Below are 26486 nucleotides of genomic sequence, written 5' to 3' on the forward strand. Positions count from 1 at the left end.
TATTTTTTAAAAATGTACAATTTGTATTTGCATTTCAAGTTATGAAAATGATTCGTTAAACATGCTTTTGGTTTTTACAGTCAAAAATATCACTTTGTCTGAATTTAGATAAATTGTGCTGATACATTATATCAAAATGGGTAAATAACAGATTGGCAAGATAAACAGTTTTTAAAGGTGAAATATAGAGGCCGAATCAAAAGTAGTCAAAAATGGCCAGTTATACCCTGGACACCAGAAGGTTAAAGGCTAAAAGCAAAGTTGTCACCAAGTACTGTTTATATTTGTGTGTATTTCTGCAGCTTTTTTAAGTATTAACTTGGTGCCTTTGGGTGAAATAATGGTAATATGACTGATCCATATACTCACAAAGAATAGCCACTTGTTTCTGTGCTACCAAAAGTTCCCCGGCTTTCATTCAAAATGTGTTTATCGTCACCACCGACACATTAAACTACTTAAACATTATAAATGTCTTCAAGCTCACACTGAGGCCTGTGGGGCACAATCAGCCACTGAGACAGTTCACACATTTATGTGTGTTTGTACATGAATATTTCATACTTTAAGGGTGCTTGTTTATTTAAGGGAGATGAACAAAGTACATTGGAATTGTACATAATAATATCATAGATGATAAATTAAATAGATTTTAAGTAGATGCTTGTGCATTCTTAAAGTCTTATATGTTGAATTGAACTATGTGATCTGTTCAAAGCCTCCCAGTCAGTGCTGTCCTCCATGCCTGTCTGACTGTGCATGATGTCATCAGCACAAACACTTTAAAGGTGATCATTTAGGACTTCAGCAATAATACAGACAGCAATGTAGTTAGCAACAAAACAGTTAGTTTTATTGGGAATTAACTTAAAAAACAAACATCAGTCTCCTATTTTCTATCACACAGGAAAGAAGCATCAATATCTGATAATTTATTTATTTGGGGGGGGGGGGGGGGGGGGGTCAACAGGAGAAGAATATCTCTAACAAGTTGATTTGTTCTCATCTTAATTTTTAAGTGAAAAGTGCATTTTGAGTTTATACACCATGTATATAAGGCGACCGTCCTTTTGCAGTATTTTTGTGTGCTGCGTTTTTCTGTCTTAACAAAAGGGGAACAGATGTGTTTAAGTTCACCCAGGATGATTTGTTTTCATTTTCACATGGTCTTACTGAGGTAATGCGAAAAGACTATGTGCACCTTAGCATATGCTACTTCCGGTGGCACCCAAAATGCACACAGATGGAAGCAAACGGTGAACTTAAATACAGCTTTAATGCTGGACGACAAAACAGAAAACTGGCTGAAGTAAAATACAAAATAAACTTACGCAGGCAGACAGAACACACAACATGAATGAGGGTAGATCGCAACACTTTTGCACTTTTGCAAATATGTAATGTCCTGATAAATCGAGCAGATATTTGAAGTTTACACAGCTACATTCTCGACTGAAAATATCTTAAGCATTTATTTTGTGACCAAGAAAGAGTAATATTAAAACAAAGTAGCTTCCGCCATTGTTGGAAACTAGAATTGGCTGGGCCGCGCTATGAATTCTGGGTTAGATCGGGCCACAAAGAATACACCCGACCCATCCTTTCAATCTAAGGAAAAGGACACATTTGGAGGAGTCTTCGAGGTTGGACAGTCTTCGTTGCGTTGCTGTAACGTTATCGACCTACAAATCCAGCCTGCAAAGGATGCAGCCCCTGAATTTGGACACAGCTACGATACTGGAGACGGCTTCTTCTTGTTTTTGTGTTGAACACTAGCTGACCTGATCGTGACTAGTCAACGAATCGTGGCAACCCCAGTTGTTATTATTGGATGACTCTACACAGGTTTAGCTGAGAGGTCGGTGACAGAAAGTGATTATAGGGTTGTAGCTTACACCGTCCCGATCATTGTGTTCTTATTTCTTAGAGCAAAAGAAGTGTCAGTCTGGACAAATGAACAGAAAAACTAAACAGGCAGATTCTGTTGGCATTGATATTTTTTATATTGTCATTTGTGCTAAAATATATAGATATAGAATCATTGCCTTTATGTGTCCTAATATGGCTATAATTATGAAGAAGTCAGACAGTCAGAGGATTTATTTTCAACCTTCTACTATTTCCTTTATCTGTGTCTGTGCTGACAAAATGTGCTTTCTTTATTTAGAGTGCAGCTTAGTCCAGAGATGAGCTATGTTATACATTAGGAAAGCACCATGTTCAGTTTCTTCTAAAGTGCAAGACTTCACACCTTTAAATGTTTGTTTGAGACATGACTTATTACAAGTTCCTGTTTTTATTGTTTAGCAAGGTGCTTGTTTCTGCTTTTCTGCATACCTCATACACACGGTTTAAGGTCATTGAAAGGTCTATGTATGGTATAGCTGGAAACACACACACACACACACACACACACACACACACACACACACACACACACACACACACACACACACACACACACACACATGCAGTCTGAGCAGAAGAAAAGCTGCTCTGGAAACATGAGCAACAGTTTGACAGGTGACCAGAAAGATGGTGAAGCTCAGCAAACACGAGGCAATTTGATACCAGAACAAAAGAGAAATGTCTCCCAAGAACAGCAACGACTTCACAGTTTAAAGAAGAGCGATGATTCATAACCATCAAAGAGCAACTCAGAGGATAAACAGAAGAAAAGTGATTTGATTGAGAGGAGAGTGATTCTCAGAGACGGTCACTGAACAGGAGTCGTGACGACTTTCAGGACGCCTCACTGACATTCATTGATGCAGATGATGATTTGGACTGTGACTAACCCAAAGATAACAGTTATATTTGTTACCATTTATGATATTTTGACTCTAAATGATGTATTTTTTATTATCGTAAAGCATTTCTAAAACCAGTAACACTGAGATTTTATCCACTTCTGTCTGTAGTTTTGTGTCATGGTCACAAGTCTGTGAAAACAAAGTGAGTGTAATCTCTAAGAGTTCAAATTTAGGTGCAAATTAAAATATTTTGATGAAAAAAAAACCATCAGAAATGTTTACATGAACCAAATCACAAAAATTGGAAGATGGAGGATGGAAAACATGTAAAACAATCAGGTACTGAGCAGAATTAATGTGTGGAAATGTCACATCAGGTGTTCAGCATTAAAGGGGACATGAAACACTACATGTATAAATGCTGATGTACATCATGGAGCCCAGCTCTCAAAAACTGACACAGATGTAACTCTGACTGTGAAGCTTCATTTAAGAAATAAGTGCTTAGAGTTATAAAAAGATGTTCAGCGCCATCTTCTGTCAGTACAGAGCATCACATCACCAGGTCGGTTTGTTTCAGTCAAAGACTCACATCAGTTTATGTTAAGTAACTAATAGCAGAACCAATAACTCAGTGAAAATAAGGACACTAAAACTAAACATCAGTTTAATGGGGTCACTGTTGTGCTGCTGTCAGCTGCAACAATGACTTTTATGTTAAAACCGAGGATATACTGTCTGCTTTCACCGTCTGTCTCTTTAGCAGTAAGAGGTTCTGCACTGTTTGGTTAGCTGCACTGACACAGGAAAATCCAGCTGTTAGCTGTAATGTTCAGGTCTGTGAAGCACTTTATGAACGAGGACTTCATGAAGGAGAGTCTGTTTGACATGTTTTGTGAACTTTAAGTTCTTATTTCTTGAATCCAGTTTCACAGACAGTTACATCTGAGTCAGTGTTTGAGAGCAGGGCTCTAAGATGTAAATTATCATTTATACATGTGGTGTTTTTTAACGTCCACTATAAAGGACAAATGTAATTTCATGCATTTGAACCTGTTTTACATACAAGAACATGTTTGAGTAAATATTTAACTATTTTTCACGTAGAACCACTTAACAGTGTCCCAGCTGTAGATCTTCTGTCGTGAGCTGAGAGAAGAAGTGTTTCTATAATCTGCTGCAGAGGACTGTGGAAATGTTTGCTGCATAAATCAGCAGCTACAAACACTGAGAACCTGCCTGAATATCAGCATAAGGACGTGTGTGAGGGGTCACTGGCTGCCCCTGTGTCTGTCCCACCTGTGTTGGAGAACAATAAGGTTTATTATAAAAGCATTGTCTCCCCTTGATGCAAAGTGAAGTTCTGTTTTGTGTTTGAGTCTTTACAGGTGTGTAATGTTACTGTACCTTATAGGATTTGTTTAGAAGGCGGAGACAGACTCTGTATCTGTGTGGACGAGGAAACCATCTGGTTTTACTTTCATGTAAACATCTGGCCTCAGACACATAACTTATCATTTGTAATTTGTTCTGTGTTGTAAAGATTTTTTTTAAAACATGTGAAGCTGAAACACTTCTCCATCTTCTTCTGTATCAGTAAAAAAACATTAAGACCTCTCAGTACTGACAGTGACTTGAAAAAGTATCATACCCTTTGAACGTTTACACATTTTGTCACCTTACAACCACCAACTTAAATGTTTTTATTAGGATGTTCTGTGATAGACCAACACAAATAGTGCAGAACTGTGAAGTGGTATGAAAATGATACATGGTTTTCAAAATTTTAAGCAAATAAAACTCTGAAAAGTGTGGCATGCATTTGTTTTCAACCCACCTTCGTCAATACTTTGTAGAGACACTGCTCGCTGCATTTACAGCTGCAAGTCTTTACCAGCTTTGCACATCTACAGACTGAAATGTTTGCCAATTATTTGTTGCAAAATGGCTCAAGCTCAGCCAGACTGTGAACAGCAATTTTTCAAGTCTTGCCACAGATGCTCAGTGGGATTTAGGTCTGGACTTTGACTGAGCCATTCTAACACAAGAATATTCTTTGATCTAAACCAGGGGTCGGCTGGTGTCCTGAAGGTTTTAGAGATCACCCTGGGTTTGCAGTTGTAGCATGCTTTTTCCATTTTTGGATGATGGATTGAACAATACTCCTTGAGATGTTCAAAGCTTGGGATATTTTTTTATTACCTAACCCTGCTTTAAACTTATCTACAACTTTATCCCTGACCTGTCTGGTGAGTTCCTTGGTCTTCATGATGCTGTTTGTTCACTAATGTTCTCTAACAAACCACTGAGGCCTCCACAGAGCAGCTAAATAGGTGACTTCTGAAGGTAAATGAATGCACTGGATTTTAATGAGGGATATCAGAGTACAGGTGGCTGAAAACAAATGCACGCCACACTTTTTAAAACCATGTATCATTTTCATACCACTTCACAATTATGTGCTACGTTGTGTTGGTCTATCAGAGAAAATCTCAGTTTAAAAAAGGTGTCAAAATGTGTAGAAGTGCAACAGGTATGAATACTTAAGCTCATGTGAGCTCATGCTTTGTTCAGTTTGATCAGAAATATCCAAGTGACCAGTTTAATGTTGAAGGAAGTGATCAGAGTAAAATACAGCTTTATTATCCACTTAGCTTTGGTTCAGACTAATAATTGGTTCTTAGTGCAGTGGCACTTTGATATCACTGTAATGTGTTGTCATGCTAATAATGCCAGTAATAGATTACTTTGGCTTGTACAGTAAACATGTAGCTTGCAAAGAACAACGAACATGTGTTTTTATTCTTCATTTGTTTGGTGTTTAACTGTTTTCCCATCTCACTAAATACACAGATTTAAAAAGGTGAAAAGAACAAAATAATACATTTGAATAAATGTCTGTTTCCTAACATGAGAAAAATGCCGCCGGACCTAACTTATATTAATAAGTCCACCCAAAATGAATTTCATACTAATTAAAAATCTTTCCAAACCAGGTTTTCTTTTTATAAAATTAACTTTGGTGTACTCACTCTCAGTTCTAAGATCTTTAAACTCAATAAGAGAGGAGGTGATGTCATCGTATTCATCTGATCCTGAAATGTTCATATTTTTATTTACAGGATTGTTAAAACATATAACATGAAATTAGATTCATTAAATTAAAAATAAGTTTAATCTCTAATTGTTCTGTGCTTTTCAGCACATATACTGTACCATTTCTGTTTTTCACTTGTGTGACTGATTCATAGAGGTCAGCAGTACCTAAAGAAAAAACAAGCCAGGCTGACATTAATCATTTTATTACAGTTACACTAAAGATCAGAGCAAAAACAGAAACACTGTGTGAGTCAAAACCAGGACTGTAAGATCTTTAAATGTTATTTAAAAAACTGCTGAACACAAACTGAACCTGATAAATGTTTGTGTTAATGGAGGTTTAATAAAAGTCAGTATCCATCCATCCATTCGCTTCTGCTTATCCTTTTCAGGGGCGCTGGAGTCTATCCCAGCTGTCATAGGTCGAGAGGCAGGCTACATCCTGGACAGGTCGCCAGTCTGTCGCAGGGCTCACACACAGGGACAGACAACCATTCGTGCTCACATTCACTCCCACATTCACACCTATGGGCAATTTAGATTGATCAATTAGCCTATGCCCACTAAAAGTCAATATAAATAATGATAATAAAGATGGTTTAAATACCGACCATGCTGAAGAGAGCCGTACACATGAGTTTCATTCTGGTTGACTCCATGATTTGTGGAGGAGCCCGGACTGTGACTCTCAGACTGGATCGACCTAAAACAGGAAATAAACACAATTGTCATGGTCCTCGGTCTTTTGACCCAACGGTTTGTGTTTTTCATTATTATGATATTGTGTTTGTTCTGATTGTGTACTGGGGTTTAGACTTTTTAGTTCCTAGAGTTTGGTTTCTGTGTTCCCTCTGTTTAGTGTCTGTACCGTGTCTCTGTGCATTTCCTGTTTTATTGTGAAGATCCATGTCTTCTGTTAGTGTGTTCAGTTTATGTTTTCCCCTGTCTCGTCAGTTCAATTTGGTTCAGCTGTGTCTGCCTCCTGTTTGCTATTCCACGTTTCCCTCTGTGTGTATTTATAGTGTGTGTCCACGTGTTCTTGTTGCTGGTTCGTCTGTGTTCTTTCCCTGCATCATTCTGTGTCGTCCCCCGTGTCTCCCTGCATCATCATTTTGCCTTTGCTGTTTCTGTTTGTTTCACCTCTTTATGAATAAAACTCATTTGCATCTCAGCTGCCTGCATCTTAGGTCATAATTCTCAGCCTCCACTCATCTGCTACGGCAGACGTGACAGCAATAAACTCAAAAGTAACTGATGTTTGTTTAAAATAATAATAAAAAGTATTTTACCAACCTGGTGAAGCAGGAATCTGTAAGATAAGATAAGAATACTTTATTAATCTCAGAGGAAACCAAGCGGTCACAGTGGCTCAAAGACAGTAAGAACAGTAACTGACTAAACTAAATAATATAATATATCACAAAGTATGAATAATAATGCACACCACAAAAAGTAGAGAATTTCAATTCTGTTGTACCAGCTGCAAATGGAAGCATTTCATCGTGTAGTCGATGGATGTTAGTAGCAGCAGGTATAGAGTATTGCACATTGAGATATTTACAGACACCAGTGTGTGCATGTGTGCTTTCACATGATGATGTATGTTGTAGAGTCTGACAGCAGCTGGAAGGAAAGATCTCCTAAATCTCTCCTTCACACTGTGGGTGCAGCAGCCTGTCACTGCAGGAGCTGCTCAGTGCTGTCAGAGTGACCTGCGTGGGGTGGGAGGTGTTATCTAACAGGGGTGACAGCTGAGCCACCATCCTGTCACTGACTGCCTCCACTGGGTCATGAGGACGTCCCAGAACAGAGCTGGTCTTCTTCATCAGACTGTTCAGATTCTTTCAATTACAATTATTATGTTTAAATGTTTCACTGATATTTTCTGTCATCAGATGTCAAGGGAAAATTGTATTTAGTAGTCAGTATAATCTTTTAGTGATATAAGTTTGCATATGGTAGAATACTGCATGTAGTTATTTGTATTAGGAAATGTTTAACCATGTATGTTTAGAGGCATATAATCAATTGTGTAGTGACAGGATGTGTGATTTTCAGCAGGCTTGGTTCACCCCCACATCCTGGGAGCATGGGAAAGAGCTCGTACCTTGTTTTATTGTTTTATTGTTTTACGGTAGGATTAACGTAGCTATGTCTGTTTTAGTTTAAGTGCTTCTTTACATATAGATGAACTGCTGGACTTCCTCACTGTGTTATCCAGGGTGAGGGGGGGTCACCCTTCTCCTGACCAAGGATGTACCTTTTGTGCTTTCATGTTATATGACCCTTTGATCAGCAACACACACACACACACACATACACACACACACACAGGAACTATAAATAAAGACTGGGGCAGTCTCTGAGCGCGAGTCCCTGAGCCCTCACTCTCGTGCGAGAGCTCAGAGCTGCCCTTGCTAAGCAACAAGTAAAACTGTCTGTGTTTCTCGTCTCTGAGTCTTTACTGAAGAAGTGTTTTAGAATATTTTCCCTAACATCAGATCAGAATGTATGTTTGAATAATTAAAGTGAATGTAGTAAATAAACTCTGTAAAACTATCTAATAGTGAAATGTTCATATTTTATTTACAGGTTTGTAAAAACATGTCACATGAAATTAGTTTCATTAAATCCAAAACAAGTTTCATGTCTAACTGCTCTGTGATTTTCAGCACATATACTGACCATTTCTGTTGTTTGTCACTTGTGTGACTGATTCATAGAGGTCAGCAGTACCTAAAGAAAAAACAAGCCAGGCTCACATTAATCATTTTATTACAGTTACACTAAAGATCAGAGCAAACACAGAAACACTGTGTGAGTCAAAACCAGGACTGTAAGATCTTTAAATGTTATTTAAAAAACTGCTGAACACAAACTGAACCTGATAAATGTTTGTGTTAATGGAGGTTTAATAAAAGTCAGTATCCATCCATCCATTCGCTTCTGCTTATCCTTTTCAGGGGCGCTGGAGTCTATCCCAGCTGTCATAGGTCGAGAGGCAGGCTACATCCTGGACAGGTCGCCAGTCTGTCGCAGGGCTCACACACAGGGACAGACAACCATTCGCGCTCACATTCACTCCCACATTCACACCTATGGGCAATTTAGATTGTTCAATTAGCCTTTCCCCACTAAAAGTCAATATAAATAATGATGATAAAGATGGTTTAAATACTCACCATGCTGAAGAGAGCCGTACACATGAGTTTCATTCTGGTTGACTCCATGATTTGTGGAGGAGCCCGGACTGTGACTCTCAGACTGGATCGACCTAAAACAGGAAATAAACACAATTGTCATGGTCCTCGGTCTTTTGACCCAACGGTTTGTGTTTTTCATTATTATGATATTGTGTTTGTTCTGATTGTGTACTGGGGTTTAGACTTTTTAGTTCCTAGAGTTTGGTTTCTGTGTTCCCTCTGTTTAGTGTCTGTACCGTGTCTCTGTGCATTTCCTGTTTTATTGTGAAGATCCATGTCTTCTGTTAGTGTGTTCAGATTATGTTTTCCCCTGTCTCGTCAGTTCAATTTGGTTCAGCTGTGTCTGCCTCCTGTTTGCTATTCCACGTTTTCCTCTGTGTGTATTTATAGTGTGTGTCCTCGTGTGTTTGTTGCTGGTTCGTCTGTGTTCTTTCCCTGCATCATTCTGTGTCGTCCCCAGTGTCTCCCTGCATCATCATTTTGCCTTTGCTGTTTCTGTTTGTTTCACCACTTCATGAATAAAACTCATTTGCATCTCAGCTGCCTGCATCTTAGGTCCTAATTCTCAGCCTCCACTCATCTGCCACGGCAGACCTGACAACAATAAACTCAAAAGTAACTGATGTTTGTTTAAAATAATAATAAAAAGTATTTTACCAACCTGGTGAAGCAGGAATCTGTAAGATAAGATAAGAATACTTTATTAATCTCAGAGGAAACCAAGCGGTCACAGTGGCTCAAAGACAGTAAGAACAGTAACTGACTAAACTAAATAATATAATATATCACAAAGTATGAATAATAATGCACACCACAAAAAGTAGAGAATTTCAATTCTGTTGTACCAGCTGCAAATGGAAGCATTTCATCATGCAGTCGATGGATGTTAGTAGCAGCAGGTATAGAGTATTGCACATTGAGATATTTACAGACACCAGTGTGTGCATGTGTGCTTTCACATGATGATGTATGTTGTAGAGTCTGACAGCAGCTGGAAGGAAAGATCTCCTAAATCTCTCCTTCACACTGTGGGTGCAGCAGCCTGTCACTGCAGGAGCTGCTCAGTGCTGTCAGAGTGACCTGCGTGGGGTGGGAGGTGTTATCTAACAGGGGTGACAGCTGAGCCACCATCCTGTCACTGACTGCCTCCACTGGGTCATGAGGACGTCCCAGAACAGAGCTGGTCTTCTTCATCAGACTGTTCAGATTCTTTCAATTACAATTATTATGTTTAAATGTTTCACTGATATTTTGTGTCATCAGATCAGAATGAATGTTTGAATAATTAAAGTGAATGTAGTAAATAAACTCTGTAAAACTATCCTGAAATGTTCATATTTTATTTACAGGTTTGTAAAAACATGTCACATGAAATTAGTTTCATTAAATCCAAAACAAGTTTCATCTCTAACTGCTCTGTGATTTTCAGCACATATACTGTACCATTTCTGTTTGTCACTTGTGTGACTGATTCATAGAGGTCAGCAGTACCTAAAGAAAAAACAAGCCAGGCTCACATTAATCATTTTATTACAGTTACACTAAAGATCAGAGCAAACACAGAAACACTGTGTGAGTCAAAACCAGGAGAGAGTGATATTATACCCCTCTCGTCAAAAAAAGTGACAGGTTACTTCCGGAGCTCATTAATTATTCATGAGCTCCGGAAGTCCGGAAGTAGGAAGTAATTAAATTATCCCCTAATTAAATTAGCCCCTAATTAAATTAGCTCCGGAAGTCCGGAAGTAGGAAGTAATTAAATAATAAAAATATGATATTCATAAAAATATGATATTCATAAAAATATGATATTCATAAAAATATGATATTCATAAAAATATGATATTCATAAAAATATAATTGATTATTTAGAAAGTTTCTTATATATCAAAATAGCATTCTTTTATTTCTTTAAGCAATTAAAAAATTTATTTATTTTTTTATGCTCAAAAAACGCCATCTGGTGGTGGGTCAGTGTGTGCGCGCGCCCACGCGCGCCCGAGGCTGTGTGTCTGGGCGCGCGGGGGCGCGCCCGTGTCTCCGGACCGTGCTCTCTCGGGCTCCGTGCTCATGTGTTTAAAAATGTATTAAACCATATTAAAATTGTTTAGTTAAACTTGTGCTTTTGTAACGTTCAGTATGGCCACAAACACATGCTGCATGCCTTGGGGGAAAACTTTATTTCGATTTATATGCATTTGTAGATTTAGAATAAAACTCATACTCAGAAAAAACAACTCGCGATCCCCGCAGCCCCCTTAACCTAGTCCTTAGATACATAAGCAGGGAAAACTCCTTAAAAAACCCTCCGCTATTTCTCCAAAACCCTACAATAACTTGTTAGGGTACCCCCTCTATTCCCAAAACCTTATATTCGATAACAGGGAAAATCCTGAAAAAATCCTTAGTCTTTTTTCTCAAATTCAGCGCCCCGCGGCTCCCTTCATGCTCAGCCAAACAAAGCCAAAACTCCTTTTAAAAATTTCTCCGCGATTTCTCCAAAACCCCTAGAATAACTTGTTAGCTACCCCTCTATTCCCAAAAAAAAGCGCTATAATCCAAAAACATTGGGAAAGCTCCTTACTCTTTTTTCTTCAAAAACTTGCTAGCTACCTCTAAAATTCTACGCAGAGTCTAAGTTCTACCTCGCTCTTAATCGCACCGATCCCGCAACAGCTTCCAGAGCACAATTTTTTCCTGCTTGTTCGCTCCCCGCTCTGGTCCCGAATGCGCTGCTTACCTCGTTTGAAAATTCCCCCCTTAGACCAACTCCGCCTCACTGCGCCCCGCTGCCAATCACATAACCCTTGCACCGCTCCCTTCGCACCCCGGTTAGCCAATCCGCTCCAGCTCTGATTTTACGATCTCCCGCTGATGTTAAGACTATCTTCGAACCCCCAGAACACATCTGCCTTCAGCCATATCAACAACTGGAACCGCTCAGACTGCTTGCGAGTTCGCATAGGGAGCGGCCGATTTCAACAGCAACTTGCGTCTCTTTCCTTATCCGCATATCATTCGGTAAGTGTTAATCTTCCTCTCTAACTACATTTTTGCATTTTCCTTTTTACCATTCTGTCAATCCTTTCATTTAAATAAATAAATAAATATCACAATGGTTTGTAACAGGTACAATACACCATCCATCCATCCATTCGCCTCCACTTATCCTTTTCTCAGGCTCGCGCGGTGCGCTGGAGCCTATCCCACGTACAATACACTTTAAAATATATATAAGCTCCACTTTTAACTCCCGTAAAAGTTTATACATTACATGTCTACATCACCTATCATGGCCTCATCGGGTATCTCATATCATCTTGTTATTGTTATGTTATGCTCCTTTGATATTTTGCTAGTTTGCGTGTTTTAAAACTCTTTTTGTTTTTCTTTATATTTTTAGACCCAGATGTGTTAACCTGATCCCTGCGAAACACCAGCTCTGCGTGGATTTTGACCGCGAGTGACCGGATGTTGTTTCCGGCCTGAGGTTGCCTGAAATGCCGTGAGGCTCGTTTGAAAGATTGCGCCCGAGACCAACTCCGCCTCCAAGGCATGCCTACCTTTAGCTGCCACCAGTGAGATATCAGAGCCGGGCTCCACATATCCAATCAGGAGCACGAGCAAGACAGCTTTTGCAGACTCTCCAGAAATATACAAGTCCTTACCAACTGCTCTGCAACCCAGTGTTTCTGGTCCCCTCACTAACATCGCTTTTTGAGATATTTTTTATGAACCACCAAAAAAGCAATTTTACCCCACAGACTGGGTCTGAGGGCAGCAGCGGGGACAAATGATTGTAATGAAGCGACGGACATTTCATGGCTGGTCTTGCATAATCGTGAGTTATTATGTCATATGGTGATAAGTACATAGTTTTGCAAGAGGCATACAAGCACTGTGGAAAAAGTAATCATAAAACTGTTTTTGTGAACACCCTACGTTATGCTTTAAAAAATGTGATACATGTAATGTGATCATCAAAGAACATGATTTTTAAAAAAAAAAAAAAAACTTTTATTCTTATGCTTTTAAAGTATGTCAGATTATTTTAAAACACTTATTTGTATGTTATAATGTTTTTCTTACACCATGTGTAATTTTTATAGACACCTTATTCATTGTATCAATGTGTAATTATGTATCTTTGATAAATAAATAAAATATTTAATCTTGTATTTGTGTACTTTCTGGTGATTCAATAAAAAATTTGTCACATATCGCTCTGATAAACACAGATGGCTGAAAGAAATGTTTGATTGAACAAAGGAAACAAGTGTCTTGCTGCTAAACTTTTAAGTCACCATGGTTTAAATGAGAAAGTCTGTATGTAAAACATGAAAAACTCCATATCAGTGATATCTACAAAGGTGTACTCATTTCTTTGTAATGGTACTTTACTGTTCCAATGAAACAAAAAGAAAATCTCATTTTTAAAGTACATTTTTCGGCCATCCTGACCTATTTTCAGGGGCAAGAATGTTGATGTTAGACTGTGTTTTAAATCAGGTTGTGATCTTAAACTAACTATCACAGCACTGATTTCAGTTGTAATGTCAATTAGAATCCCAATTTGGCTTTTCTCCAGTCAGTGTTATGGTGAAATTTAACTTGTTCTTTTGTGTAATTGCACATGGCCCAGCAAAGGACCCCTTAGTAAACTGTACAGCATAAGTTTTCAATTCACTTTTGTCAGAAAACTTCACAGTATGAGAAGTTACAGCACAGTTTCTCCAAACGTGTGGTTCTTTTTCAGCCAGCGTGCTTTTAGAGCATCTACATTAGCTCATGTAGTAAAAGTACAATCAGTAAGTGTACTTTAACATTTGAGATTCCGAGTCACTCTTGCTTAGATCATGTGAACTATATCATGAACCTTTTTTTGTATAATGCATCAAACGTGTTCAAATCAGTTTATTTTCAATTTATTTTAACTAATCTAGAGACAAGCAAATCCTTTTTAGCTTCTGTTATGTATTTACCTCTCACACCTTAATCTAGATGTTAGTGTTCTCAGAGTTAACATGTCTCATGTTGCCATGTTGTATTTCTAATACCCAGCCTCAGTGTTCGCCCTGTTGACCCTCAAATCCAAACACCAATGATCTAGATATTCACAACATTCATAAGGAGATTCTTAAGGTCTTAAGTTTTGTTGTTTTTATGTTTTACAAAAAAAAAACTTCACATTTTTTATATTTTTAAACGAAAGTGACAGGTGAGAAACTTATAATTCTCACACTGCCTTGCTATCTTTTACAGTGGAGAAAAGACAAAAAGACTCTTCCTGTGGAGTTGTCTGCTTCCCCCCAACTTCCTTACCAGACCCCACTATCTGTTAAACTGTTTAAATGGAGTGTGAGGCAGACATGCTAAAACAGTGACCTAAAAGCATTACCAATAAACAATGGGATCAATACATAAATGAAAGAAATGCAGCTGATAAAAAAGCCATAAACTACTTTCATTTGTTTAGTGGTGATTGCCAGTTTAGTTGGGTTTTTTTGAGACACAGAGAGTGAGAGATCCTGTCCTACATTACTTTAAAAAAGAAGATATTTTCAGAGCTGTTGATATATGAAGCTCTGAGCATTGAGTGTTGCATTGTGAGAGTTTCAGTAAAAAGCCTGCAAATTATTGCATTTATACTGGAGAGCAAAGAAAAATTAAATTCTACTTGTACTATGGAAAATCAGTTTCATAAAAGCTACATAAACAGAGCTGAAGAAGACTGCGTTTGTAAAACTAGCGGTAACGTGTGAGAATTATAAGTTATAAGACTGTTTCTGCTATCGATACAATTTGTGTTGTTAATCCTAAATGATTCACGGTGACAACATCATAAGAACAAGGTCATTTTACTCCACACACACACATTTGGAAAATCACATAGTTTGACCATAAAAATTCCCAGAATAATTAGTATTTGAGATTGCTGAAGCAACATCACTAAAGAAAAATATCCTTGCATGTCACTTTCGTTTAAAAATATAAAAAATGTGAAGTTTTCTTTTTGTAAAACATAAAAACAACAAAACTTAAGACCTTAAGAATCTCCTTATGAATTTTGTGAATATCTAGATCATTGGTGTTTGGATTTGAGGGTCAACAGGGCGAACACTGAGGCTGGGTATTAGAAATACAACATGGCAACATGAGACATGTTAACTCTGAGAACACTAACATCTAGATTAAGGTGTGAGAAGTAAATACATAACAGAAGCTAAAAAGGAGTCACTCTTGCTTAGATCATGTGAACTATATCATGAACCTTTTTTTGTATAATGCATCAAACGTGTTCAAATCAGTTTATTTTCAATTTATTTTAACTAATCTAGAGACAAGCAACTCCTTTTTAGCTTCTGTTATGTATTTACTTCTCACACCTTAATCTAGATGTTAGTGTTCTCAGAGTTAACATGTCTCATGTTGCCATGTTGTATTTCTAATACCCAGCCTCAGTGTTCGCCCTGTTGACCCTCAAATCCAAACACCAATGATCTAGATATTCACAAAATTCATAAGGAGATTCTTAAGGTCTTAAGTTTTGTTGTTTTTATGTTTTACAAAAAGAAAACTTCACATTTTTTATATTTTTAAACGAAAGTGACATGCAAGGATATTTTTCTTTAGTGATGTTGCTTCAGCAATCTCAAATACTAATTATTCTGGGAATATTTATGGTCAAACTATGTGATTTTCCAAATGTGTGTGTGTGTGGAGTAAAATGACCTTGTTCTTATGATGTTGTCACCGTGAATCATTTAGGATTAACAACACAAATTGTATCGATAGCAGAAACAGTCTTATAACTTATAATTCTCACACGTTACCGCTAGTTTTACAAACGCAGTCTTCTTCAGCTCTGTTTATGTAGCTTTTATGAAACTGATTTTCCATAGTACAAGTAGAATTTATTTTTTCTTTGCTCTCCAGTATAAATGCAATAATTTGCAGGCTTTTTACTGAAACTCTCACAATGCAACACTCAATGCTCAGAGCTTCATATATCAACAGCTCTGAAAATATCTTCTTTTTTAAAGTAATGTAGGACAGGATCTCTCACTCTCTGTGTCTCAAAAAAACCCAACTAAACTGGCAATCACCACTAAATTTTTTGTCCTTGTGCATTGACAGACAGGAGTTTGAACAAGGATATACATTGTTTGTTTTCAATATGAATCCTTCAGATGACAATCAGGCCTTGTCACCTGTGATAAATGGGAACTTGAGACTTGAAATGCGCTTCAGAGTGCCCCTGCCTCACACAACGACACTGATCGTTTATGCTTGTTATGATTCCATTCTCGAGATCAATTCCAAAAGACAAGTTTTGGTTGATTATTACTAAGGTTTCACTTTTTTTTATTGAATCATGAACAATCACGAATTGGAAAGTATTATGAGACTGTTAGTGGGCGATAGTTTTTTTGGAGTATATGCAGAAGATGAATTATTAACATTACTCAAACGCTCGTTTAAAAGGCCTACATATATGATCATAAATACAGATCCTAGGAACAAACCTGGAACTCACTGGCTGGCTATTTCTTTAGATCAAGACGGAGGTGCAAGTTTTTACGATTCATTTGGATTCCCACCAGATTATCCTTTTTACCCGAAAAGTATTGTAACATTTTTGAAAAAACATGCTAAACGAGTATCTTTTCATCAAAGACAGCTACAAGCCACAATCTCCACTGTATGTGGTCAACACTGCATATTTTTTCTGGCTAACAAATCGCGTGGAAAGAGTTATGAGGATGTACTTGCTTTATATAGCTCTGACCAAATCAAAAATGATAGCATGGTCTCGTGTTTTGTAAAACGATTTATCAGATGTGTATTAATATGTAAGGCTAGCAATTTTAATCAAACTTCGTGTTCTCTGAAAGCTTTTAATGATTGTCATTTGTGTTAAAAATATTTCAATAAAACTATCAAACGTTTTCTTTCGGAAAAAAGTGGTGTATTTGTGCTTTTTTGTTATATAAAAACATGAGAAACAATTAACTTTTAAAAACAATAAGGTTTTATTTTTTGGTTTTTGATTACATCAGAAATACACCCAAGACGGCGTGATGCTCTTGCTTTTCTTCTTCTTCTTCTTTTTCTTAACAATAACATCATCCTCAGATGATGTGTGGTATTCTCCTGTTTCTCCTTTTAACGCTGCTATTTCTCTTCTAGCTGATAAGTTTCCAATAGTTGATAGGGGTATTTTTACATCCGCCAACATTCTCGCGAGAGAGCTCCAGCCTATGGGTTTCACACTTGCACGGGGACTTGCTAAAAATTTCATCAGGTCCAGCATTTGACTACCTACTATGGGCTTTTCTCTGTGCATCAATTCACCCTCCTCACTCCAGCCGATGTGACCTTTTGATGCTAATATTCTACGCATTAGATATTCAGTGTTTCTCTTTGAACGTGGATTTATGTGGGTTAAAACATCGTGTAAAACCTTATTCACACTTCCCGTCTTTCCCCCCTCTGCGCTTTCTTCCACATGATATTCATCGGATCTCTCACTATCACCCCCTTTATGCTCTCTGGGCAGTCTCAGTGTTATATTTCTGCTTTCATCTGATTTCTGTCTCTCAAGCACCAGATACCTTTGTAAAAGCATATTATACTTTTTAATTTTCTCATCTGGTGCTAGACCTTGAGTCTCCAGTACTTGTCTCATTTCACTATCCAGATCATCCTCTGCCTTCTCTCTGATATTCACTCGAGAAGCATTTGCATGTGTTTCATTTAAGCGTTTGATCTGCTCAGGTGAGATCAGATACATTTTCTGCATCTTTATTTGCGAATGGCCCCGATTGCCAGGTCAGCAACAATGGGTAGAACCGTTGTGAGCAAAGGTAACAGAAAACCCCCCTTTTGAGTGATTAATTTTCTTTTCTTTCTAACACCCTCTCGTCTGCTGGCCATCTGTCTGATTTTCTCTCTATACCGTCTCAACTTCTTATGCTGACAATCTGTGACTGGAATATTTCCTTTTAAAAGATTCATACAAATCTCACAAACAGACTGAATAAAATCGGGCGAGCACTGTTGTAAAATAACCTTACGGATTTTAGGGGAACTTGTCGATAGTGTTTTCAGTAAAGCTAAGTTTCTTCTCAATCTTACAGACATTGTTTCTATTATTTTTTCCTGGGCAAGAAAACACACAGCTTTTCAGAGGGTAGTATCCCTGTTCTCAGTCTTAGTTGCTCTGGACAGGTGGGGGTTAAATCTATCAATAAATATCCATGTGGCTCTCTTGTAGCTTCTTCAAAACTTTCCAAAAAGTATTGCACACGTCCTGGGTATATTTGTCTAGCTAGTGTATTAACTTGTAATTTATCACGAGGGTTTTTAAACAACACCATATAAGTACTGTTCAGACTGATCGTCCTGCTGTGTTTACCTTGCAAAAACACGTTCTGGCTCAAAATCATCACACTCATATTTTTATGGTGTCTGTATTGAGTGAAAATCCGGACCACTTCCGGATGATTAGCTGCTTGAAAAATAACATCGTCCAGTACAATGAGATGACTTTGGTGTGAGGGAAACAAGGTCTCATCTTGAAATGATTCAGGAATGCCCTCGATGAATTTAATGTTTTTATTTTTCTCTTGAAGCTCAGAATACAGAGGTTGAAAGGATGTATAAACCCACACAACATTGTCAATAAGCTTGTTCAAAACATGTACACAGTTTTCCAATACAGATTTCACAAAAAAGGTCTTTCCAGAGCCACTTGGCCCGACAACCATACAGGAAAATGGCACATGAAGTCTGGGGTCAAACTCGATTAAAGCAGGCTGAAACATTTTTTAAAAAACAAACAAAAACAAATAACAAAAAATCAATAACCAAAGGGTAAAGTCAGACCTCCTGGCAGCAATCTACGCTTGTCATAAACAACACGGAATTTTTTGGGAAATGATGAATTTTGTAGTGAAAAGGCTGATTTATTACGAACGATACTGTGCTGAGGGGCCTCAAGTGTAGACCCTCCTTCACAGTTATCAATGTAATTGTCAACAAGAGTCTTTACAGATTCAAAGTTGACCTTCTCGCAGACATCATGTGTTTGTGTGATTCCTTTTGCTTTCAAAACAACTTTACCTTTTCTGGTCATGTAACCATAACTCTTAGGTCCTGCTGCAACAAACTCTGTAATGAAATCATCCTGGTCTAACTCATTTGTTAGCTCGCCTAAATACCTGCCTGTTTCTAGTTCAGATTGATTTTCTTTAGTGAGATACACTACGCTATCAGTGTCATAGTAAATAGCTCTTTCCTGCAGCTGATCCAAGTAACTGTAGAGTTTCATACGCCCATATGAAGTAGTGAAGGCCGCAATGAAGATGTTATCTGTGGAATTTGGGAGCGGAGTGCAGAGGTCACCATAACACCATTGAATAAGAGCCACATCATCACTGACAAAAGAGAAATAGCTCACTTTGTATTTTGGAGAGAACATGAGGTTAAAGAATTCCTCTGGGTCACTCACCAGTTTGCTCTGTGTGAGATTATTTCTCTGACCAAATTTTCCCCAAAAAGAGTTTAAACAAAGTTTGGCCATTTGTCTTTTAGCAGGGTTTAGTTTTATGTTTTCAGGGTCTAAAGTTATTCCTTGCTTAGCCTGGTAGTCTTTAATGTAAAGCTGTTTAGCCTCCTCAGTTACAGCATCTGATGGGTAGCCTGAAGCTTCTTGTTTTTTGCGCAGGAAATGATGTACATAGTCTGTGAATATTGTGTTACTCTGTCTCTCAAAGTGCCATACCTCTGTGATTCGACCTATTTCATAACCCTTTTCTAATGCGAGGTTAAACTCGGGAGTGGTCCACACCCCTCTCAGTGCTCTATCCTCGTTACTATGGTTACACACGCCTTGTTGGTTGTTCATTTCAGCGCAAGTGCGACAGAGAGTAAAGAGAAGTTTTCCTGATTTTGTTTTAAATGGTAAGACCGGAAAATAGAGCTCTCGTGGTGGGTAAACGGCAGCTTTGATAAACCCAAAGTAGTTTTTAGGGTGCTGAAAATTTCGAAAGATTATTTGAGGATGACCTAAGGGGTAACTACATGTACTATTTACATATGGATACAGGGAGGTCACGTCGACATAGTTGATTTTCTCACGGGGGCCGGCACTACAGCGAAGTTGTGCTGGGCTTGTACGGCCTCCAAAGAGGGCATGGCGGGGGTTCAAAGGCTCTGGTGGATCATAACGTTTGAGAAAGCTGATTACACTCTCATCACTACGTTTTAACTCGGTCCACTCATGCTCCCAGATTATAACAAGAGAGACATTATGCTCAGCTCTCAATCTAGCGAGCCTGTCTTGAGTGGCGCTGTTTAACTCTGCAAAAGAGGAACCTACCAAGGGGTTAACATCGGACTGATTGGAAAAACACTTAATACACCCATGGAAGTAGCAGCCCAAAAATTCCCACACGTATGTTTTACCATTATTTTCGGAATATCCATCTACATAATAACTACCGAGCTGTTTTTCTCCTTGATTGAGCGCATGTCTGATAAAAACACCTTGCGTAAACGAGAGATATTCGAGCCATTGAATTGAGGATGAGGAAAATGATTTCACCTGATTATGGTAATTTAAAGGACAGGGCAGGGCCAGAGAATTGGCAGGCATGAAGTTTGTCAAATACGTTTTAAGACAAGCGCTTGCAAGCGTGTTGCGACTGAAAGGATCTACTCCTGTCTCTTCAATAAACCCGTTTCTAAACAATGCGCAACCCCGAGCTAGAATTTCAACATCATTTTTACAGTATAACAGCGCCTGTTTCATGAAATTGAAGGGGCCAGAGCTGACTGAATCATACCATTTGTAAAATTCCTCTCTGCCTTTTGATGTCATGCGCTCGAGACTAAATGCGGAAGGGGGAGGGTACGGTCCAACATAAGTTAGGTTTTGTTTGGAGCTGAAAGAATGAGGAAAAAAACCTTTAACACTATCTGAAAATCCCAGCGCTTTCGGGATAGCTGACAATGGCATAGGTAGGAAGCATGACGAGTCTATATAACGTTGATTAAAGTCTGGGTCTGTAAAGCTGATCACTTTGGAACCTTGCATTATCAAGTTTGGTTTTAATCCTCGCCTAACTAACCCGCGAAGGATAATGTACGCATCGAAACCCTTTGCATTATGAGCGATAAAGATTGAGCCCTTGAAGAGGGGGCGTCTAAAATGAGTAAGAAAGTTTTCAACGCAATGCTCACCCTGAGAGCTCCAAGATTTACCATCTGATGTTTTTGTACACACCAGAAAAGGGCTGTGCTCACCGTGTTCGTTAACAAAAGTTTCAAAATCATAAAAAATCAACTTGTTATTATGTTTTGTTTCGCGTTGTAAAACCTGCATATAGCACTGATGTGTTTGATGATCACTAGAGATTTCCTGACGACAGATTTGGCATTTTCTCTTTTGGCATTTGTGAGGTTTTTCATATGCTGCTAAGTAATATAGCCTTGAGCACTTGATACATTTCCTGTAGAGGTCACAGTTGCTGGCAGACCTTTCACGCCTCTCAACGAGTTTTTTATGGCTCTCAAAACAATAACGAGATCTACAGGTGCGATTACAATCGGTACATACAATAGGGGAGAGGAAATGCTCGTTACAGTCAGGCTGCATACAGACTGAGCAACGAGCAGGGCAGAAATGGGATAACACATGGTTAAAGCCTATGTAACAATGAGTACACAAATACGCTGTGCCCAAAAATCCTTTAAGATTTTTGATAGCGTAGTAATGATTGTCAAATAAAAATAAACACAAGGTTTTTGCGCTATTCACTGTACTAGTCTGAAATTTACAAAGGGTGCGATCATGCTCGTTACGGTAAAATACTATAATTTTACATCCTAGTAACCTTTCAAATGTAATTATTTGATTAAACCCAACAGGCGTTTGATCATTTAGACCAGCTTTTTGTTGAATTTCTCTAGCTAATGTTTGTGCTTGATAGTCATTAAAATCGGGTTGCAGAAGGTGGGCAACACTTGTAGCAAAACACAACTTATTCGAGGGGTTATGGACCACGTATAAAAACCGTCTTTTCTTTTTCACAATTTCGCTGTCGAGTATGTGTTTAAGCAATCTTTTCCCACTGCCATTTGGGGGTGTAACAATCTGAGCTACAACCTCCAACGAGCCATCACACATTACTGACCAGTTTGACTGTACCGCTCTCAAGAATAAATTTTCAAATTCAGATAAATCATGATTATCACGTAAAATCACTGAAACATTATTTTGTAACTGTTGGCCTATCAATTCTAACTGGATATAATCACCTGGACGTGCGTGAGAGAAAACCCTGTTTAATATTTCACGTGCACTAGACATTACGCCTTGATAATAATGCGCATAGTCGGGTATATCGTTTGGAGGAGGAAAATTCAAAATTTCTCTAATTTCAACGTTATTAAATTTATTTCTAACAACTATAGAGGGTTGTGCTGAATTACTGGCGCAACTCTGGTCTGGATTACCCCCTTGTTGAAAGGAGTGATCATGGTTTACTGGGTTAAGTGGCTCGTTCGCAGAGACAATGTCTGCGGGAGAGCTGAGTGATTGATGAGGATTAGAGTCATTGAAAGTGGTTGACAGCTGTACCGGGGGGCTGCGGCTGAGCGGTTCGTTGGGACACGCATTTTCTGGGGAAAAGACTAGCGAATGCTGGCTTTGAGAATCAATGAAACGATTTTGATTTAGCCTGTTTATTTGACTCAATAACTCTGGCGGTATTTGAACCTCATTTTGTATTTGGGCCAAAGCTTCTAAAGCTCTATTAATTGCTAAAAACGGATCAGAAGAGGAGATGTTTTGTGTCAGACTCATTTGTGAATGAACCGCGTCTGACTCTGTTTGGATCTCATCATGATCCAATCCCAAACTCAAAGAAATATTTTGAAAGGCACTTTCATTGGGTGCTAATCGGGCAAGAGCTAAATTAAGCAATTCTAAAGGATCATTATTATTGATCACCTCAGGTTGCTCACTGTTTTGTGAATATGTAATCTGAGAATGGTGTATATTTTCATTTAACCTAGCTAACGCTGTTTCTAAAGCAAGAAACGGGTCTGTAATATCTTGTTCCTGGTTATCCATTTATTTTATTATTATTGTTTAACAGGAATATATTAAAAGAAAAAACCACAAAAGAGAGTATGTTTGAAAAGCAAAATGAAAAAAAAAATATCAAAAACAAAGTTTTTATAAGATGAGCTGAACTAATTCAGCGAACAGAGATACCGCGCGAAGAGCGATTGACGCCAGCTGCCTTCGGGTGCGTGTTCGCGTTGTCCTCCTTGTCCTTGCGATCCTGCGGGTCCTGCTACTCCTCCTTCTGAAACGCCCTGAGAATTTGAGGGTAAGATACAAACAGTTAGTAAAGTTAAATAGAAAAGGGTTAGTTTTTATTTTAAAAAAGAAATGAGAAAAAAGCGAGAATCTAGAGAGACTGACCGTGATTGGGTCTCAAAGGCAGGCGCGGTGCATTTCTGTGTCTGATGGCGGAGAATAAGAAGCGTTTCTGGGGCTCCGATCGGCCGGAGCATCGGGAGTGAGCTCAGAGAGCAAATCTTGGCTGTCCCCGGCGGCCAGGCGCAGGTTTTTCCCAGAGGGTTGCGGGAGAGAACAAGCTCCGACGGGAATGGAACTGGGGCCAGATGAAGCAGGGCGATCTAGCATAGAGAGCAAATGCTGTCTGTCCCGTGTGGAGAGACGAATATTCTTTCCTGTGGATCGCACAAGCACTGGTGGTGAAGAATTCGGGGAACTCGTACCAATAAAGGTGTCCAAGTCAGAGATATCTAGAAAGTTTGATAAAAATGAAAAAAGAGGGTTAATGTTTTGTTTTTCTTGTACAATTAGCTGTTAAGAAGGGGAACAAGAATGAACCAAACCTACCAATTCGATCGAGATACTCAAAAAAAGAGGAGTTGAGCAGGTTTATCTCAGAGTCTGAAAAGAAATAACATCGAGTATTTACAAACGGGGAAAAAACAGTAAAAATATAAACATTATATGAACAAGAGTGAGAAAAATGAGGTACCTGATGAGGCCATGATCGCTGCTATAGTTTAACTTACAAACGCACTTTTTAGCTCTGAGTGTTAGAGGGGAGCTTATATATGTTTTAAAAAGTGTATTCCAAGTGTTACAGAGCCTATTTGCATGGCTTTTTTGAAGATGAAAGGATTGACAGAAATGGTAAAAAGGAAAATGCGAAAAATGTAGTTAGAGAGGAAGATTAACACTTACCGAGTGATATGCACATAGGGCACGCGAAAGGTAGTTGTTGATCCCTGGTTTCATGGCTGTTGAGCTCGCAAGCAGTGTGAGCGGCGCCAGTTGTTGATACGTCTGAAGTCAGATCTCTTCTGGGGTTCGAAGATAGTCTTAACATCAGCGGGAGAGCGAGTAATCGAGCCTGGAGCGGATTGGCTAACCGGGGTGCGAAGGGAGCGGTGCAAGGGTTATGTGATTGGCAGCGGGGCGCAGTGAGGCGGAGTTGGTCTAAGGGGGGAATTTTCAAACGAGGTAAGCAGCGCATTCGGGACCAGAGCGGGGAGCGAACAAGCAGGAAAAAATTGTGCTCTGGAAGCTGTTGCGGGATCGGTGCGATTAAGAGCGAGGTAGAACTTAGACTCTGCGTAGAATTTTAGAGGTAGCTAGCAAGAGGCAAGTTTTTGAAGAAAAAAGAGTAAGGAGCTTTCCCAATGTTTTTGGATTATAGCGCTTTTTTTTGGGAATAGAGGGGTAGCTAACAAGTTATTCTAGGGGTTTTGGAGAAATCGCGGAGAAATTTTTAAAAGGAGTTTTGGCTTTGTTTGGCTGAGCATGAAGGGAGCCGCGGGGCGCTGAATTTGAGAAAAAAAGACTAAGGATTTTTTCAGGATTTTCCCTGTTATCGAATATAAGGTTTTGGGAATAGAGGGGGTACCCTAACAAGTTATTGTAGGGTTTTGGAGAAATAGCGGAGGGTTTTTTAAGGAGTTTTCCCTGCTTATGTATCTAAGGATTAGGTTAAGGGGGCTGCGGGGATCGCGAGTTGTTTTTTCTGAGTATGAGTTTTATTCTAAATCTACAAATGCATATAAATCGAAATAAAGTTTTCCCCCAAGGCATGCAGCATGTGTTTGTGGCCATACTGAACGTTACAAAAGCACAAGTTTAACTAAACAATTTTAATATGGTTTAATACATTTTTAAACACATGAGCACGGAGCCCGAGAGAGCACGGTCCGGAGACACGGGCGCGCCCCCGCGCGCCCAGAGACACAGCCTCGGGCTGACCCACCACCAGATGGCGTTTTTTGAGCATAAAAAAATAAATAAATTTTTTAATTGCTTAAAGAAATAAAAGAATGCTATTTTGATATATAAGAAACTTTCTAAATAATCAATTATATTTTTATGAATATCATATTTTTATGAATATCATATTTTTATGAATATCATATTTTTATGAATATCATATTTTTATTATTTAATTACTTCCTACTTCCGGACTTCCGGAGCTAATTTAATTAGGGGCTAATTTAATTAGGGGATAATTTAATTACTTCCTACTTCCGGACTTCCGGAGCTCATGAATAATTAATGAGCTCCGGAAGTAACCTGTCACTTTTTTTGACGAGAGGGGTATAATATCACTCTCTACCAGGACTGTAAGATCTTTAAATGTTCTTTGAAAAACTCGTGAACTCAAACTGAACCTGACAAATGTTCGTGTTAATGGAGGTTTAATAAAAGTAAATATTAATAATGATAATAAAAACTGTTTTTCAATGCTGATGTTGAAGAGAGCCGTACACGTGAGTTTCATTCAGGTTGACTCCATGATTTGTGGAGGAGCCCAGACTGTGACTCTCAGACTGGATCGACCTAAAACAGGAAATAAACACAATAAACTCAAAAGTAACTGATGTTTGTTTAAAATAATAATAAAAAGTATTTTACCAACCTGGTGAAGCAGGAATCTGTGAAAGAGACAAATGTTATTACACATGTTTGTCATGTATAAATTGTTCCACTGATATTTAGTGTCATGAGATCAGAATACATGTATATGTGTGAATAATTAAAGTGTATGTAGTAAATAAACTCTCTAATACAGCATGAAAAGAAGAGGCTCTTACACTTGGACTGTCTGCAGCGATACAACAAGAGCAGGAGAATAATAATGAGAGAGACTCCACAAACCAGTCCAACCATCAACCACACAGGAGATGAAGAGCTGTCAGCTCCAGACACAGTTACTGTGAACAAACAACAAACAATAATTAATTATTAATAAAGTATAAAACAAACACTGAGAGCACAAATCTCTGCTAAGGCAGCTCACTCTGTTGACAGCATTTGCTTTCAAAGAAAAAAAATATTGTATTTTCTGTG

The 26486-nt window shown here is 38.5% G+C and overlaps 1 protein-coding gene and 2 long non-coding RNA genes across 3 annotated transcripts; 1 reads left to right on the forward strand and 2 right to left on the reverse strand.

Annotated features, from left to right (window-relative positions):
• Positions 1 to 949: 949 nt before the first annotated feature.
• LOC113018867 (uncharacterized) lies at positions 950 to 6805 on the reverse strand. Its single transcript, XR_013906078.1, has 5 exons — positions 6464 to 6805; positions 5970 to 6017; positions 5786 to 5848; positions 4161 to 4200; positions 950 to 4052 (listed from the first exon to the last, which is right to left on the reverse strand). It is a non-coding gene; the product is annotated as an uncharacterized LOC113018867 (long non-coding RNA).
• A 3837-nt stretch (positions 6806 to 10642) lies between these two features.
• LOC145425399 (uncharacterized) lies at positions 10643 to 13231 on the forward strand. The gene is made up of 2 exons (XR_013906077.1): positions 10643 to 12076; positions 12459 to 13231. It is a non-coding gene; the product is annotated as an uncharacterized LOC145425399 (long non-coding RNA).
• A 5428-nt stretch (positions 13232 to 18659) lies between these two features.
• On the reverse strand, positions 18660 to 25359 carry LOC145425398 (uncharacterized). Its single transcript, XM_080298410.1, has 3 exons — positions 24351 to 25359; positions 23997 to 24050; positions 18660 to 23899 (listed from the first exon to the last, which is right to left on the reverse strand). Exons 1-3 carry the CDS (start codon positions 24640 to 24642, stop codon positions 23565 to 23567), a joined length of 681 nt encoding a protein of 226 aa, XP_080154536.1. The 5' UTR covers positions 24643 to 25359; the 3' UTR covers positions 18660 to 23564.
• Positions 25360 to 26486: the final 1127 nt, after the last annotated feature.

Source organism: Astatotilapia calliptera, chromosome 3 (assembly GCF_964374335.1).
Source record: "Astatotilapia calliptera chromosome 3, fAstCal68.1, whole genome shotgun sequence".
NCBI classification, from domain to species: Eukaryota; Metazoa; Chordata; class Actinopteri; order Cichliformes; family Cichlidae; genus Astatotilapia; species Astatotilapia calliptera.

Excerpts from the sequence above, each read along its gene's own strand:
- LOC145425398 (XM_080298410.1), bottom strand. The coding sequence starts at position 24,642 with ATGCGCTGCTTACCTCGTTTGAAAATTCCCCCCTTAGACCAACTCCGC. Across the intron at positions 24,051-24,350 it reads CCCTATGTGCATATCACTCG|ACTCTGAGATAAACCTGCTC; the intron begins GTAAGTGTTAAT and ends ATTTCTTTTCAG. Across the intron at positions 23,900-23,996 it reads TGAGTATCTCGATCGAATTG|ATATCTCTGACTTGGACACC; the intron begins GTAGGTTTGGTT and ends CAAACTTTCTAG.